At 46.5% G+C, this 14,860-nt stretch overlaps 1 protein-coding gene across 2 annotated transcripts in view; it reads left to right on the top strand.

Annotated features, from left to right (window-relative positions):
• Nucleotides 1–14,860, top strand: part of LOC144720786 (voltage-dependent L-type calcium channel subunit beta-3-like) — a 25,294-nt gene extending 10,434 nt beyond the window's left edge. The window contains exons 2-6 of one of the 2 annotated variants that reach the window (XM_078597826.1): nt 244–4,087; nt 6,223–6,290; nt 10,719–10,799; nt 11,480–11,538; nt 14,394–14,860. In XM_078597826.1, coding sequence (XP_078453952.1) covers nt 4,008–4,087; nt 6,223–6,290; nt 10,719–10,799; nt 11,480–11,511 — 261 coding nt within the window. In that variant the 5' untranslated portion in view covers nt 244–4,007 and the 3' untranslated portion in view covers nt 11,512–11,538; nt 14,394–14,860. Of the gene's footprint in view, nt 1–243; nt 4,088–4,912; nt 6,291–10,718; nt 10,800–11,479; nt 11,539–14,393 lie in introns of those variants that run through there. The other variant, XM_078597825.1, reaches the window with a different exon arrangement.

Here is a 14,860-nt window from a genome sequence, read left to right as displayed (position 1 = left end):
GGACGGCTGCTTGCGTTGTGGCCGAAACGTCGTGAGAATTGTTTTATTATGTTTTATTTTTATTATTGTATTACTTCCCTTCTACGTGACTTTACCGAAAGAACCAAGAAGATGAATCCCTGCAGTCACGAAAGCTTTAAATTGAAATTTAATTTGTATCTGTCAATAACAGGGACATGAGCTCAACATTGAGGTGAATGATTGCTTTTCTTGCGTGCCTGTGTCTGCGTGTGTGATGTGCAGGCCAAGCCAGTGGCATTTGCCGTGCGTACCAACGTGGCCTTCCATTGTGCCAACCAGAAGGACGTCCCCGTGCCAGGAGCAGCCCTGTCCTTTGAGGCCCACGACTTCTTGCACATCACAGAGGCCAGTGTATTCTCCATAGCACCACCAATATCAACAATTGCCATTTGCCACTAAGTGGCGGTGACGTCACCACGACGTTTGTGCCAGGCTAGGTGCACTTTGACCCCATGTGAAGTGTTGAAGGCTCGCTGTCCAAGGGTCATGGAACAAATCCAGGTGCCATGGGTTGACTGAGATGACTGGTTCGATGCACCACCTGTGCTCCCCACTGTGCCGACTTGCTATGTTTTAGCCACCTGACGCTGCACTCATCATTGTGAGCGTCACTCCTCTGCCCTCCCCTGTTGTTGGAGGGCGACTGCCTCCAACTGCCCTGTAGCATCCTTCAGGAGGTTCCTCCATAGAGGCCGGTCTTCACATTGCTGGTAACAGTCATCGGCAATTTCAATCAGCTCCACATCATCCTAAATCACATCAGTCTATCTCTTCTCTGGCCCATGCTGCATCCGTTTAGCCCCCTCTATCCGGTCAAATAGAACTGCTTGGGCATGCGGTAGCTGAGCATGCGGGCTACATGATCCAGCAAAACGCAGCCTCGCCTGCTGGAAGAGCTCACTGATCAGAATGTGTCCAGATCTTTCATGGATTTGTGAGTTCCTCACACAACCAGCCTGGTTAAATCCAAAATGGATCGTAGGCTGGCCAGCCTGAATGTTTTAAACCGGTTCCATCGGATGGCTCCACATTTCGTAAGCATATAGATGGGAGGGCATAACTGTGGCCGAGAAGACCCAAAGATGTGTGTTTAGCGACAGACCAGGTAGCTTCCACAAAGTGTTACACAGCTGATGAAAATAATGGCACTCGACTAATTCAGTGAGACCTCTGCTGCCAAATCGGAGCTGGTCATAAGCACACTACCCAGGTATGGAAACATCTTCACTCTCTCCACAACTGTCCCATCACTCATGAGGATTCGAGGGGGTGGAGTGTTTGATGACATAAAATACATAGGCAGGTGCTTAGTTTTGGTGGGGCTGTTGGTAAGGCCCCACCTCATATAGGCACGCTTCAGGTTCAGCAGCAGAGCCTTCAATTCCATTTTAAAGTGAGCAGCAGTTACCAGACCATCAGCATACATAACATGTTCATAATCAACGTTTTTGGGTTTAGATCGCGTTATTTATAAATGTGTCGTAACCCTCCACCACCCGACACGGCCAATCAGTAAAAAAGTGTCACGTTGACAAAAGACAAATAGTTCACTGCTTTAGCCCACCGGTGTGTTGAAGCGTGAAACCACAACATTTACAATTTGAGTACGCCGTTTCGCTGGTAATTGCATCCAGCATCATCGGGCAATTCGCCAGAATGGTGAGGCTCTGCTGTGTCTCCCGTTCTTATATAGAGCAGCAGCAGAGTGACGTCATCATTAACTCATTAATTCGTCAGGTGCAAAGATTTGAGGGGGGGTTATTGTAATTATATACTAGATTAGTAATCAGGCTATTGTTACGATGCGAGTTGTAGATTAGTAATCATTTGGCATGTGTTTTATTGTGATTATGCTACATTAGTAATCAGTTAGTGTTTGTTTCCCTTATAAGGAATTGTAATGTATCTTATTTAATAATACGCTTCCAGGCCGCACTAAGCCTGTAGCTGTCTGAGCGATTACAGTTATTTCTGTTTTTCTCAATTTCAATGGATTCTCTAATTAGTCTTTGCCAATAGTAACTAGTTTTACACAATACTTCAACGTTGTCAAAATCAATTGAGTGTCCCTGTTGGCATGCATGTTCTGCCACTGCCGACAGTTGTGTTTGCGATAGTTTAATATTTCTCTGGTGTTCTTTTAGTCTTACACTAACGTTACGCCCTGTCTGTCCAATATAGCATTTGCCACATACACAATTAATCCGATATACACCTTCTGTTGATAATTTAGGTAATTCGTCTTTAGTGCACGTTACTAGTTGTTGAATTTTGTGTACTGTACCAAATCTTACTGTAATGTTTTGCTTTTTGCAAAACACGGGTTAATTTGTCAGTTACTCCCGAGATAAATGGTATTTTTATTGTTTTTATAATCTGATCGCTTTCAGCAGTGCTGCTTTGCGATCGTGATTTGGCATTTAGTGCTCTGTTAATTTGAGCATTATTGTAGCCATTCTGTCTTAGTGCTTCTTTAACATGTTTAATCTCTCTCACTAGACTTTCACCATATGACACTGTTTTAGCCCGATGTATGAGCATCTTGATAAGAGAGGATTTCTGAGCTTGGTGATAATGTGAATCTGAATTCAGATAGGCATCAGTGTGCGTGGTTTCACGCTTCAACACACCGGTGGGCTAAAGCAGTGAACTATTTGTCTTTTGTCAACGTGACACTTTTTTACTGATTGGCCGTGTCGGGTGGTGGAGGGTTACGACACATTTATAAATAACGCGATCTAAACCCAAAAACGTTGATTATGAATAATATTGGTCGCGAAAGCCTACATGTTAAACATACATAACATGGTTGACCAATAGAGAGCCATCCCTTGACTGCACCGGACATCGATCAGCCTCCCATTGTATCTGTACCAGATATAAATTCCTCTGGTAAGACCATGGAGAGTTTCTCGAACAACGTGGATTAAAAAGATGTTGAATAAATAGAGAACCAGATGACATCCCTGTCGCACCCCAAGGTGAAGAGGAAATAGCTCTGACTCTCTCCCACGTCCATTTACCTGGGCCTGCCCACCATCATAAAGATACATAATGATTGTGAGCAGAGTCAGGGACCATGAAAGAAAAAATAACCCAGAGCCCTGGCCTATTGATGATATCATAGGCCTTGACCAGGTCAATAAAGCAGTGGTGTTGCTCCCGTTGAAATTCCCTACACCTCCGCTCTTGGTGATTTCAGAGCAAGAATTCCTTCTTCGTCCTGTCTCCAATTTAGTGAGCGGTAGAATGAACGGACTCTTTAAACGGTTGTGATCTCTCTGCCAGTGGTTCCCAACTAGTGCTCCGCAGGGCCGTGGGCAGTGCTCGGTGGAAAGGCTGTAGACGCCATGATGTCGAGTCTCTTCTTTTAACTTGTAAAATGTTTTCCTGGTGTACAGTTGTCCGAAAAAACATCTGTGAAGGTTGACAGTGGCATGAGGGGCCAGAAAAACACTTCCCTTCCTGCTTCTTCCCACACACCACTCCACTGTGGAATTCCCACCATCTTTTCACCAAGCTCCGCTAATAACCTTGCTCAAGTCCATTAAAGTGATAACTTATAGCTTTTACAGATACAAAAGTGATGTTTGTTGTTGCCTGCTTGACGATTTAGGCCTTGGGCTCGACAACTGTGATTAAAAAACAAATGTGGGAACCGCTGCTGCTGTATCGGATGCCAATCCAATCCCACCAGCGTCCTTCACATCAATGACAGCGAGAGAGAGAGTTGCCACCAGACCGAGAATTGGCATCTATGTTAGCGTGGCAGGAATTCATTAGTACTGAGATCCGGTGGCATTGCATTGAACCGTATCACAGTAATATACTGCACACTGTGCACAGTGTTGATAGACCGAGGCCAACTAAGTCTCTCAACACGGTCTGGTATAGTCTGTGTAGAAACTGGCCATTCTCCGGTGATACCGGTTGTGCGGGTGTCATTGTAGAAGTACAGCAGTGAATGGTGGATTGGCCGGGCTGTGATGGAAGGAGCACCACTGGGGTTCATCCCGAGCCCTGGCCGCCTGGAGCAACACGCCCGCCGTGCACTCCTCCACCCAAGGTGCCACAAGAGCAACAAGAGCCGCCATTCGCCACTTAGCGGTGGTGATGCCATCACAGTGATCGTGCCAGGCTAGGTACACTTTGAGACGATCGCGTGAAGCGTGGAAGGCTCGATGGTAGACGGTCATGAGATACACCCAGGTGGTATGGGTTAACTGACGGAGATGACTCAGGTACAGAGACAAACACAAAGATCCCCCTTATAGCCTTAACAGAGTGTTGGGGCAAGTGCTGTTAGCGAGCACCTATGAAGAACAGCACAGCGCACGAGGGGGGTGGGTGGCCAGCACCACGCCCAGCTGCCTTTGTCTCTCTGGTGGCAATGTTTACACATCACACCAGATACTCATTTGAGGCCGAGTTGACCTAGGGGAGGCCCAGGACCGTTTCAGATATGTCACCGATATTGGCTGTGAGCGGGAATCAAACACAGGTCGCCAGGTTCGTAGTGCAGCGTGATAACCGTTGCACTACCGCACCCCAAATTGGCACACGCATGCGTTAACTCCGTATCTATTACAACTTTGATGGTGCTGTTTGTTGCTGGCCGCTTGATATTTTCGGCCTTTAGGCTTTGTGCTCAACAACTTTGTTGAAATATGTAAAATATGGCCAAATTATACTTTTAAAATGACGCAAGGCATTCGCTTGCATAGTTATGTAAGAAAATAGGTCGTCACATAACCATCCCTTGAAATTACTAATATAATGAGCCAAGAATGTCTGTGTGTAACGCGCGTGACGTCACTCCACGTCGACATGCCCCCCTCATTAATAATCATGAACAGGTGGGGTCCTCCACATGGAACCCCCCCCCCCCCGTCATTAATAATCATGAACGGGTGACGTCACTCCGCATGAAGGTGGAGTGGAAACGAAAATTTGTTTACGCAAATTAGCTTTCATTTTGACCTTTTTTTTGGAAAGTAAAGCTAATAAAGAAATCAACGCAGCAACTAATAAGGTACCAAAAAAGGCCGTGTGTGTGTCCCGCGCGCACGTCACTCCACTTGCACCCCCCTCATTATTATTGTGTGCCTGCATTTTTTGACTAACGTAGAAGGTCGAGCGGCTATGATATTTTTTTACGCAAATTCGCTTTAAATTTTACGTATCTTTATAGAAAGTGAAGGCAATAAATAATTTTTCGCCGCATCACAGTGAATTTGGTGCCTTTATTTATTTCTTCGGCACGTCCAACAAAAGGCAAGTCTACTTTACGCTTCCATATTATGCTACAATAAACATTTCTCTGCTACTTTGCAGACATTGTATCGAATTACAATTGTTTTCAACCCCAGCGAACGAACGCGGAAGATAAGTAAGTATCAGAGCAGTGAATTGCAAGTAATTGAAGGTCCGTTAAATACAGTGCGACTGTGACATTACGTCGGAATGCAATAGATGCCAAATCGTCTTCATCCCGAGACTCGACCGAGCCCCAAGTGACGTCACTCTTCCGTTCGTACTGAAACGACGACAAATTCCGATAATTCCTGCGTATGCGATGACGATCAACAAGTAGCAGGGTCAGACTTTTGAAAATTTGGGTATTTATCTCAATGAACCCGTATTTTCCCATGGCCAGTTAGTTGTACGTGGCTCTGTCTTGATCTAATATCCTCAGCAGATCAAAGTGTTCATCAAGGATAGCCAACTGCAGGGAAACCTCTTGAACAGTGATAATAGATTCACAAAATATCGTGTATCGAGAAATCTTCCAAAGTCCTTAATTCCATTTAATAAGTTAAGACATTTTTATTTATGTGCTACATTTCCGAATAAAATTAACAATCACACAATAAAAGATAATTTACATCTTTAATATTACAGCTTCCGTCCTAGGACGAGCTAACAAGCTAGTAACAAACAATTGTTTACAGGCATGATTTACACGATTATATTTTGTGTATAATATAATTAGATTACCCATTAAATAACAATCAGATATTCACATCCCAGGATAAAACAACCTTACACCTTAACATCCCATTGCCAAATCTTGTGATGAAAAAAATGGCAATTTCCTATTCACTTTTAACGAGCTTCATAACAATTCCTCCCGAATGCTGGAGATGGAAGTTGTACACCATTGCTGTGTGTCGTCCCTCTGCCTCCACACGGACCGCGCAGCAAGGCTGCAGGTGGCGCGGAGGAGAGCGGCGGCGGAGCCAAGCACACGGCGGCAGCCCCGGCCCATGGTCGGTGACAGCAGCTGTAGCCCTCTCCTCTCTCTCTGTGTGTGTGTCTGTCTAATTAATAAGATTGTGCCGGAGGCTACGGGGGGACAGGCGTCTATGACGTCTCCTGGCCAAACCCCATCTGGCGGAGCCAGGAGATTGAATCTTTACCCTCGGGGCTCCTCCAGAAACAACAAAAAGCCACTACGTGTGACCACGTGGAATGTTCAAACGCTCACTGCGGAGGAAAGGCTGCCACTCCTCTGTCGCGAGCTGGACTGGTACCGCCTGGATCTCTGTGGCATACAGGAGTTCCGGTGGACCGGCTCTGGCTCCTGCCACCATGAGGGGTGGACAGTCCTCTACTCGGGGCAGGAGACTGCCAAAAAACAGGGTGTGGCTCTTCTTCTGAACAAAGGAATGAAGGGGACGTGGGAGGGTGGCGGTGAGGTGTGGGAATCTGTAAGCCCCAGGCTACTTTGGGCTCGCCTTCCCATCAACCGGAGGCGACGAGTGGTGGTCGTGGTTACTTATGCTCCCACTGAAGACGAACATCTGTGGAGGGATGCAGGCAAGGCTGATGAGTCAGATGCCTTATATGACCTCCTGTCACAGGTGCTGGCTAAAGTGACCCCTCGGGATAGAATCATCTTGTTGGGTTACTTCAATGCCTGAGTTGGTCATGATGCTGGCACCTGGTCTGGAGTGATTGGAAGGCATGGGCCAGATCAGCTCAATAACAACGGTAGGAGGCTGCTAGATTTTTGTGCAGCCCATGGGCTTGTAATTACCAACACGCTGTTCCGGCATCGGCGCATCCACACAACATCATGGATGCATGCCGGGTCCAAGCAAGAACATCTGCTGGACTACATAGTGACAGACCAGTGGATGCGAGCACATATGCTTGACACCAGGACCTACCGTGAAGCTGATCTGCCCTCTGACCATCGACTTGTCATCTGTAAGATGCGCCTGCCATTCTTCCACTCCGGTGGTGGGTGTATACCCAGGACCCCATTCCAACCTAAGGTAGCCTGGTCTCAGCTGGCTGATGGAAGTTGCAAGTGAGAATTTCATCATCGCTTGCGGCTGGGGTTGGCATCGTCCCCCACTCCTGATGTGAAGGGTAAATGGGTGAGGTTTAGGACTGTGACTCATGCAGCTACAATGGCTGCTTTGGGTATGCGGTCCAGACCTCCCCAGAGACCCTGGCTGACAGAGGAGATGTTCAGGATGGTTGAGAAAAAGCGACAGGCCCACTCTAATCGTCTACAGCATCCCACGTCAGAGAATGAGGAGGCTTTCTGCAGCCTTCGCTCGGAGGTTGGGAAAACCGTGAGGCGCTGTAAGGATGGGTGGTGGTCGCGGGTTGCTGAGGAGATGGAGTCTGCCTCAATGGCCCGCGATCACAAATCCCTATTTAACTCCATCAAAAAAGTAACCTGCAGCACCACACCTATTACCATCATTAGGGGAAAGAACGGTGATCCAATCTCCGACCCCCAGGAACAGGTTTGCAGATTTGCTGAGCATTCCTGTGAGGTCCTGGAGGAGAGGGAATCCCTCAGCCTGGAAAACATCATGGGACAAAGTGGGAATGACCCTGTTGAGGCTGCGGTGCCTCAAATATTGGAGGAGGAAGTCACCCCCTGTGAGTGGCTGGCTGAGGTGCCATCCGTTGAGGAAGTACTAAAGACGATCCAGAGTCTGAGACCAGGAAAGGCACCGGACAGAGATGATTTCCCAAGCGAAATGCTGAGGGAGGGTGGCGTTTGTGCGCAGACTGCCCTACATGACGGGTTCCGCAGGTTCCGCAGGAATGGAAGGATGCCCTGGTGGTCCCCCTTTTTAAGAAGGGGGACCACCAGGGCATCATCGGGCACTCCACCCCACAACTCCCAATTGGTGATGGGGCAGTTGTGGAGAGAGTGGAGAGTTTCCCATACTTGGGCAGTGTGCTCATGACCGGCTCTGGTTTAACAGCAGAGGTATCACTCCGAATCAGTCGAGCGGCATTATTTTTTCATCGGTTGTGTAACGCTGTGTGGAAGCTACCTGGTCTGTCGCTCCGCACGAAGCTTATGGTCTTCTGGGCCAGTCATTCCCTCCCTTCTCTACGCTTGCGAAACGTGGACCCCCATAATGGAACATCTCCGTCGGTTAGAAACATTTAGGCTGGCCTGCCTACGATCAATCCTGGGTTTAACCAGGCTGGATTGTGTGAGGAGCTCACAAATCCTCGAAAGATCTGGACAAAGTCCCATCGGTGAGCTCCTCCGGCAGGCAAGGCTGCGTTGGCTGGGCCATGTAGCCCGCATGCCCAATCACCGCATGCCCAAACAGATTTTGTTCGCCTGGATTGAGGGGGCTAAACGGGCGCGGCACGGGCTAGAGAAGAGATGGAGTGATGTGGTACAGGAGGATGTGGAGCTGAGTGGACTTGCCAATGACTGGTACCAGCGGTGTCAAGATCGGCCTCTGTGGAGGAGGCTCGTGAAGGACGCTACTGGGCAGTTGGAGGCAGTCGCCCTCCAACAACAACAGAGGGCGGAGGAGCGACGCTCACAACAACGAGCGGAGCGCCGGGTGGCTAAAAGCACAGCAAGTTGGCACAGTAGGGGGCACAGCCAGTCATCTCAGTCAGTCGACCCGTGGCACCTGGGTCTGCCCCGTGATCTCCTGCCGGCGGGCGTTCGACACTTCACGTAGCCTCAACGTGCACATAGCCTGGCACAAGCGTCGTGGTAACGTCCCCGCCACTTAGTGGCGAATGGCGGTTGTTGTTGTGTCTGTCTGTGTGTCTTTGTGTGTGACTAGTGTCCCTCCGTCTGTTCCACGCCGCGACACAATCACCCGAATACCACCTTGGTGATTCTTTAACTCAATTGCACGACGGTTTTTTATTTGTTACAGCAATTTGTCCTAGCCAACGTTCGTCACAGGAAATGTATTTGGTTTGATACTCTTTATGTTTTAATACTTCTGTCACGCGGTTTAAAAAATATTGCTCTATTTATTTGGTTGTTTGTGCTTTGATTTTTGTTTGCTTCATGGATGCACTTCGTCTTTATGTTATGTTTTTTGTCCTTTTGGTGACCCAGATCCCTCTTGCAAATGCGAATCTGCTTGTGTCTTGTGTTCTTACGCGGTTAATTAAAACAAAATTGAATCACACCACCAGCTACCACAATACCAACTACCACCATCACTACTCCTACCAGCAACCACATTTCCTACATCCACCGTAACCACGCCGCGTATCGCTCCAGTTATTTTTCATTAATCACGGTCGGTGCACGCTCTCGTTGTGTCCCTCTCACTGCTCACGCAAGCAACCAAGCATAAACAAAAGCTGGTGAGTTCCGGGCTTGACATGCGCAAAGTAAATAATTGTTTGCTTAACATTTCTATCCTTACACGTAAAAAAAATGTATTGTACGTATCTTTTACACATCCCATCAGCGGCACGTCCTTCTATATAAGTGCATACTTGCAGCATACTTGCAGCAGCATTGGTTCAACACGAGCAAACTCTGGACCATTTGGACTCTCTGTGTCTCATCATCAGCAGAGCTTAGGGCCATCCATTTAGTCCGTACGCAAAAATCTGTCAAAACCTGACCCCTTCCCCCCTCCCTGTACGCACGCGGACTTTTTACACCCCCCCCCCCACCTGCGTACGTTCGCCTGGCGCACCCCCCGCCCAATCCTATAAAACGACCGATATTTAATCCACGCAGTAACGATCAAGGATTAAAATAATATTAAACGTGTTTAAGCAAACAGATAGTCCACCGCCGGACTATCTAACTCATTTGAAGGCCAATGTAGCCAAATTATTATCGAGGCTTCACCCCCCCCCCGTTTCCTATGCGTGCATTGTCAGTAGACCCCCCCCATACTCAAGCGTACGCATTTGTGTTACCCCCCCTCCATGCGCACGTGCTGAGTGGATGCCTCCTGACTTGAACCAGAGCTGGTGAACTGCCAGATGTTTTTCGGCAAAAACGCGCTCTGTTAGATATTGATTCCTGCTCGGTGGAAACGACGAAATGCATAAAACAGTCATTTGCGTCGTGGAGAATGAAAGTTACAAAATAAATAACATTTTATGTTATTACTCATATTCTCCATAATGACGCGAATGATTATTTTGTGTTGTGTATTTTGCAGTTCTTACACTCGTTCACATTTGCCCACACACGTCATGGCACGTACACATTTTAAATATGTAACGAACACAGTTTGCGTTTACACAGTGTATATCTCACCCAGTCAAACACACACGTAAATACACAATTAAGTGATTCACGTAGAATAAACTCGCGCGGTGGCGTTTGCAGGCGTTGAGTGAGCGAGTTTTAATCACGTATTTAAATCAGCTGGGACTGGCGACACGTTTGTTTCTCTGCTGTCGATGTTTCTGCTGCGGACCCAAAACCTCAGGCGGAGGGGATTCCTCCATACGACGTGGTGCCATCGATGCGTCCCGTGGTGCTGGTCGGGCCTTCACTCAAGGGCTACGAGGTTCGGGTTGGGGCTCTGCGGTTCTGCGAGACAGGATCATTCACCCCGCACGGCAGTGATGCTGCTTGGCACAATGGGCGTCTTGTGTAGAACCACACAACCACTTGAAATACTCATGCCAATTGAATAAAATAATCTGCCATCCACTCAGAAAACCACAACCGAGACATTAGTGGCGTCTCATTCACACGTATCATGAGTGGTTATGCATCGTTAATACGATGCGTGCATGTGTAGCGCACACACAGTGCAGCATTGTCGTGCAGCTGTTCAATATATGAAACCTAATATTACAAAATATTTTAAATACCGTACAGGTCCAAAGGCCCAAAATGTAAAGCAGCCAGCAACAAACAGCACCATCAGAAAAATAATTGACAAGAGCACATTTCTTGAATTGAGCAAGAGCTTGGGGGAAAGGAGGGAAGTCAAATGTGCCAGGGCGGATGCAGAACGAGCAGCGTTGTGACCCGCAGTGCGGTGGTTAAACACAGCGTGGATGACATGTGGATGAATCAATGAGCAAAGTTCAAAGGAACAGTGGCCATGGTAGTAGCGATAGAGATTTGAAGGTGTCTGTATTGTTCATTAAATGCTTCCGAAGACAAACATTGGGACACGTTATGCATGATTTTGCTGATTTGTCCTGGATTTCCTTGCCACTTGTGTGTTGTGAACAGATCACAGATATGATGCAGAAGGCACTGTTTGATTTTCTCAAGCACAGATTCGAGGGAAGGTGAGTTGCCTTTTTTGGAAATATTTTACAACAGAGAAGCTCAACCCAGCAACAGTGGAAGTAATTGTCCTATGGATAAATTTGTCCTCACCATAGGAATGAGTAATTTTCACCACTGGCTGAGGGCCGTCAACAGTGGTGGTGAGATGTTAACTTCATCGCCTGGTATGCAGCAGATTGTGAGTTTGATCACGACCCTGATGCCTGTATATTTGCAGTTTGCTTATTCTCCCTATGGTCGCGTGGATTTTTCTCCAGGGTCCTCCTGTTTTTCATTTCACATTTAAAAACACACATTAGAGTATATGGCTGCTATAAATGTTCACGTGATAAGCCACTTCGTTGAGCTATCATTTGTGGCCAGGTCACTTCTGAAAAACAGCTGTATAGCTCAGTGGCCCTTACCTGGTATAAAAAAAAGATTTCAAGTACAGGGTGTTTAAAAAGGATGGACCCAATTTTAAAACAGGATATTTCACGATGGCAACATGTTACAATTACACAAAAAGTTACAAACGGTTTAATGAGTTGTCAAGTTTTACTAACCATTTTATAATTGCTCTATGTGCCCTCCACCTGCTGTACGGACAACATCGAGACGATAGTTGAATTCGTCCCCAACGCCTCTCAAAGTGTCTTCTTCCACTGAAGTCACCGCTGCCGTGATTCTATTTTTGAGGTCATCCAGATTAGTTGCTAATGGTGGCACAAAAACACGGTCTTTGACGTATCCCCACAAGAAAAAGTCGCAGGGTGTGATGTCTGGGGATCTTGGGGGCAAAGAGTGTAGCGCCAAATCTTGGGGTCCCGTGTGACCTATCCAACGTTGAGGCAGTGTGTCTTGCGAATGACTGAGGCTACGGGCTGTTTGTGCGCTGGGAGAGGCATCTAGCGGTAATCATTTGAAACTCTATGCCCTGCTCTTTCAAGTGGTAAGAGTTTCATTCATGGGCGGTTCGTGGTTGCACAGATATAGCGATTTCAAATCGGGTCGATCTTTTTAAACACCCTGTATTACAGGAGATGAGCTCCACCTCAATGCTCACTTGAGCAGAAACTCACTTGTGGCATGACAAGAGGAAAGTGTAATGGGTTGAGAGCACAGTGGAAATTGGTGAATCACTGGTGTGCTATAAAAAAATAAGGCACAAAAATTAGTTTAAAAAAGCACACAGCCTGTGTATTAGGCAAAAATCCACCAGCATTTCCTGAATAAGTGCATTGTGGTCCTAGCGTGCATGCGGTTTTCACTCTGGCAGCTGCCTAATAATTTTGAATGGAATTTTTTTATGAAATTACCCAAGTAACGTTAACATTACATATGATTTGAGATCATATGAAAGGTATACGTTTGTGTGCTCGCATCATGGCCCAAATTCGAAGTGTGAAAATTGCTATAAATTATAAACATAAGCCATTGCCCGCTGTGTAACTAAAATGACCCAGATCTCATTTGGAAAAGATAATTATTTGCTTAAAATAGAAGAATTTGAGAACATCACTAAGCCGTATAATCCGCTATCGTGGTGTAGCTCGGTGACTCTACTCACGTGACATCCTCAGTTGTAAAACCCTTCTGTGATCGTACAACGTTCACTCGTTTCCTGTCCTGGAGGCGATGTGTTACATTAATTGAGGAAGTCACACGTATTTTGAGTGAACTACAGTTCAAGAACTATGAAGTAATCTTGATTTGTACGGACAGAAAACGATTAAGTCGCATAGTGGAGAATATAAGTAACAACATGTACCTCGACAGATTTTTTTTTACACATTCCATAGCCACACGACCTTTTGGGGGTACGCAATTTTGCCAGCATTAGTTCAATAAAAGAAAACAATGGACCAATTTCAACATTCAGTGTCTCATCAGCAGTCAGGCTTGCTTGAACCAATGCTGGCGAAATTTCAGTTGTTTATAAGCAAGGGACCTCTCTAAGATATGGGTCCTCATTGGACACAGAACCATATAACACATAAGACAAATCATATAATTTGGTATAATGTACACATATAATTACGTACTCCTTATATATGTATGTTAAACTTCTCTAGCATTGTACGTCGCCAACCTTGCAAATCGGAGGTACTTTGGCCGTTAAACGATAACCGGTAGTCAACCGGTAGCAAACCTATAATAGTATTTCACCATGATGTTCCATGCAGTTACCGATAATGCAAAAAAAGAGTTACGAACCCCTGTTTGTGCACCAGTAGCATGTGCTGTCACGATGTATACGGTGAATATAATCATCCTGTCTGGAATAAGAAAGCACTACACGTTGGTGAATAACCCTGTGGCCTTAAAAATAAATATAAAATAGGTGAAAATGTAGGCATTGGCGCTTCTTCACAACACATAAAGAAGCCAGAGAGAATATCTACCATTGCCCAAACCGTCACCTATAAAACACTTGTTCTCATTAAGAGAGTGTCTCGATTTAAAGCTTTCGTGACTGCAGGGATTCATCTTCTTGGTTCTTTCGGTAAAGTCACGTAGAAGGGAAGTAATAAAATAATATTGTTTTATTATGTTTTATTTTTATTATTTTATTACTTCCCTTCTACGTGACTTTACCGAAAGAACCAAGAAGATAAGAGAGTGTCATCGACAAATGTGGTGACTTTATTCATATTATTGGCACCACTGCAAATACAGTGTCACCAATTTGTCTGAACTGTGGTGCGCCCATTCATACTGCTTGGTGGACAGAGGTAAGTGGGGTGGATTTGAGAAACTATCGTTTCAGCTGCCATGCTGGAATCGAACAGGTGAATTCTGGATTACAAGTCCAGCGTGGTGACCAATGCAGCACCAAAGTGGCGTTGACAGATTGAGCTGTTCTCTTGTGCAGGATCTCTATCACTCGTGTCACTGCTGATATCTCGCTGGCTCGCCGCTCTCTGGTGATCAATCCCAGCAGGCATGCACCCCTGGAGCGCACCACAGCCCGTGCCACCTCTGGTAAGTCTCCTGTAGAAAAATACGCACACAGACAAAGATTCCCCGTAGAGCCTGTAACAGACTGTTGGAGCAAGTGCTATTAGTGAGCACCTATGAAGGCCGGCACGGCATACGAGGGGGTGGGTGGCCATCACCATGCCTTTGCCTCTCCAGTGGTAATGTTTACATACCGCACCAGGTACTCATTTGAGGCTGTCGACCTAGGGGAGGCCCAGGACCGGTTCAGATTATCGTGACTGGTGTTGGCCATGAGCGGGAATAGAATTTGGTTCACCAGGTTTGTAGTGCAGCGTGCTAACCACGTGTCTGTGCACCAAATCGCCGAGCACAGGCTAGGGCCTCCATCTTTTCCAAAGA

Source organism: Lampetra planeri, chromosome 10 (genome assembly GCF_965212315.1).
Source record: "Lampetra planeri chromosome 10, kcLamPlan1.2.h2, whole genome shotgun sequence".
Classification (NCBI taxonomy): Eukaryota; Metazoa; Chordata; class Hyperoartia; order Petromyzontiformes; family Petromyzontidae; genus Lampetra; species Lampetra planeri.
The sequence above is the reverse complement of the archived record's forward strand: the minus strand, read 5'-3'. Positions and strand labels throughout refer to the sequence as shown.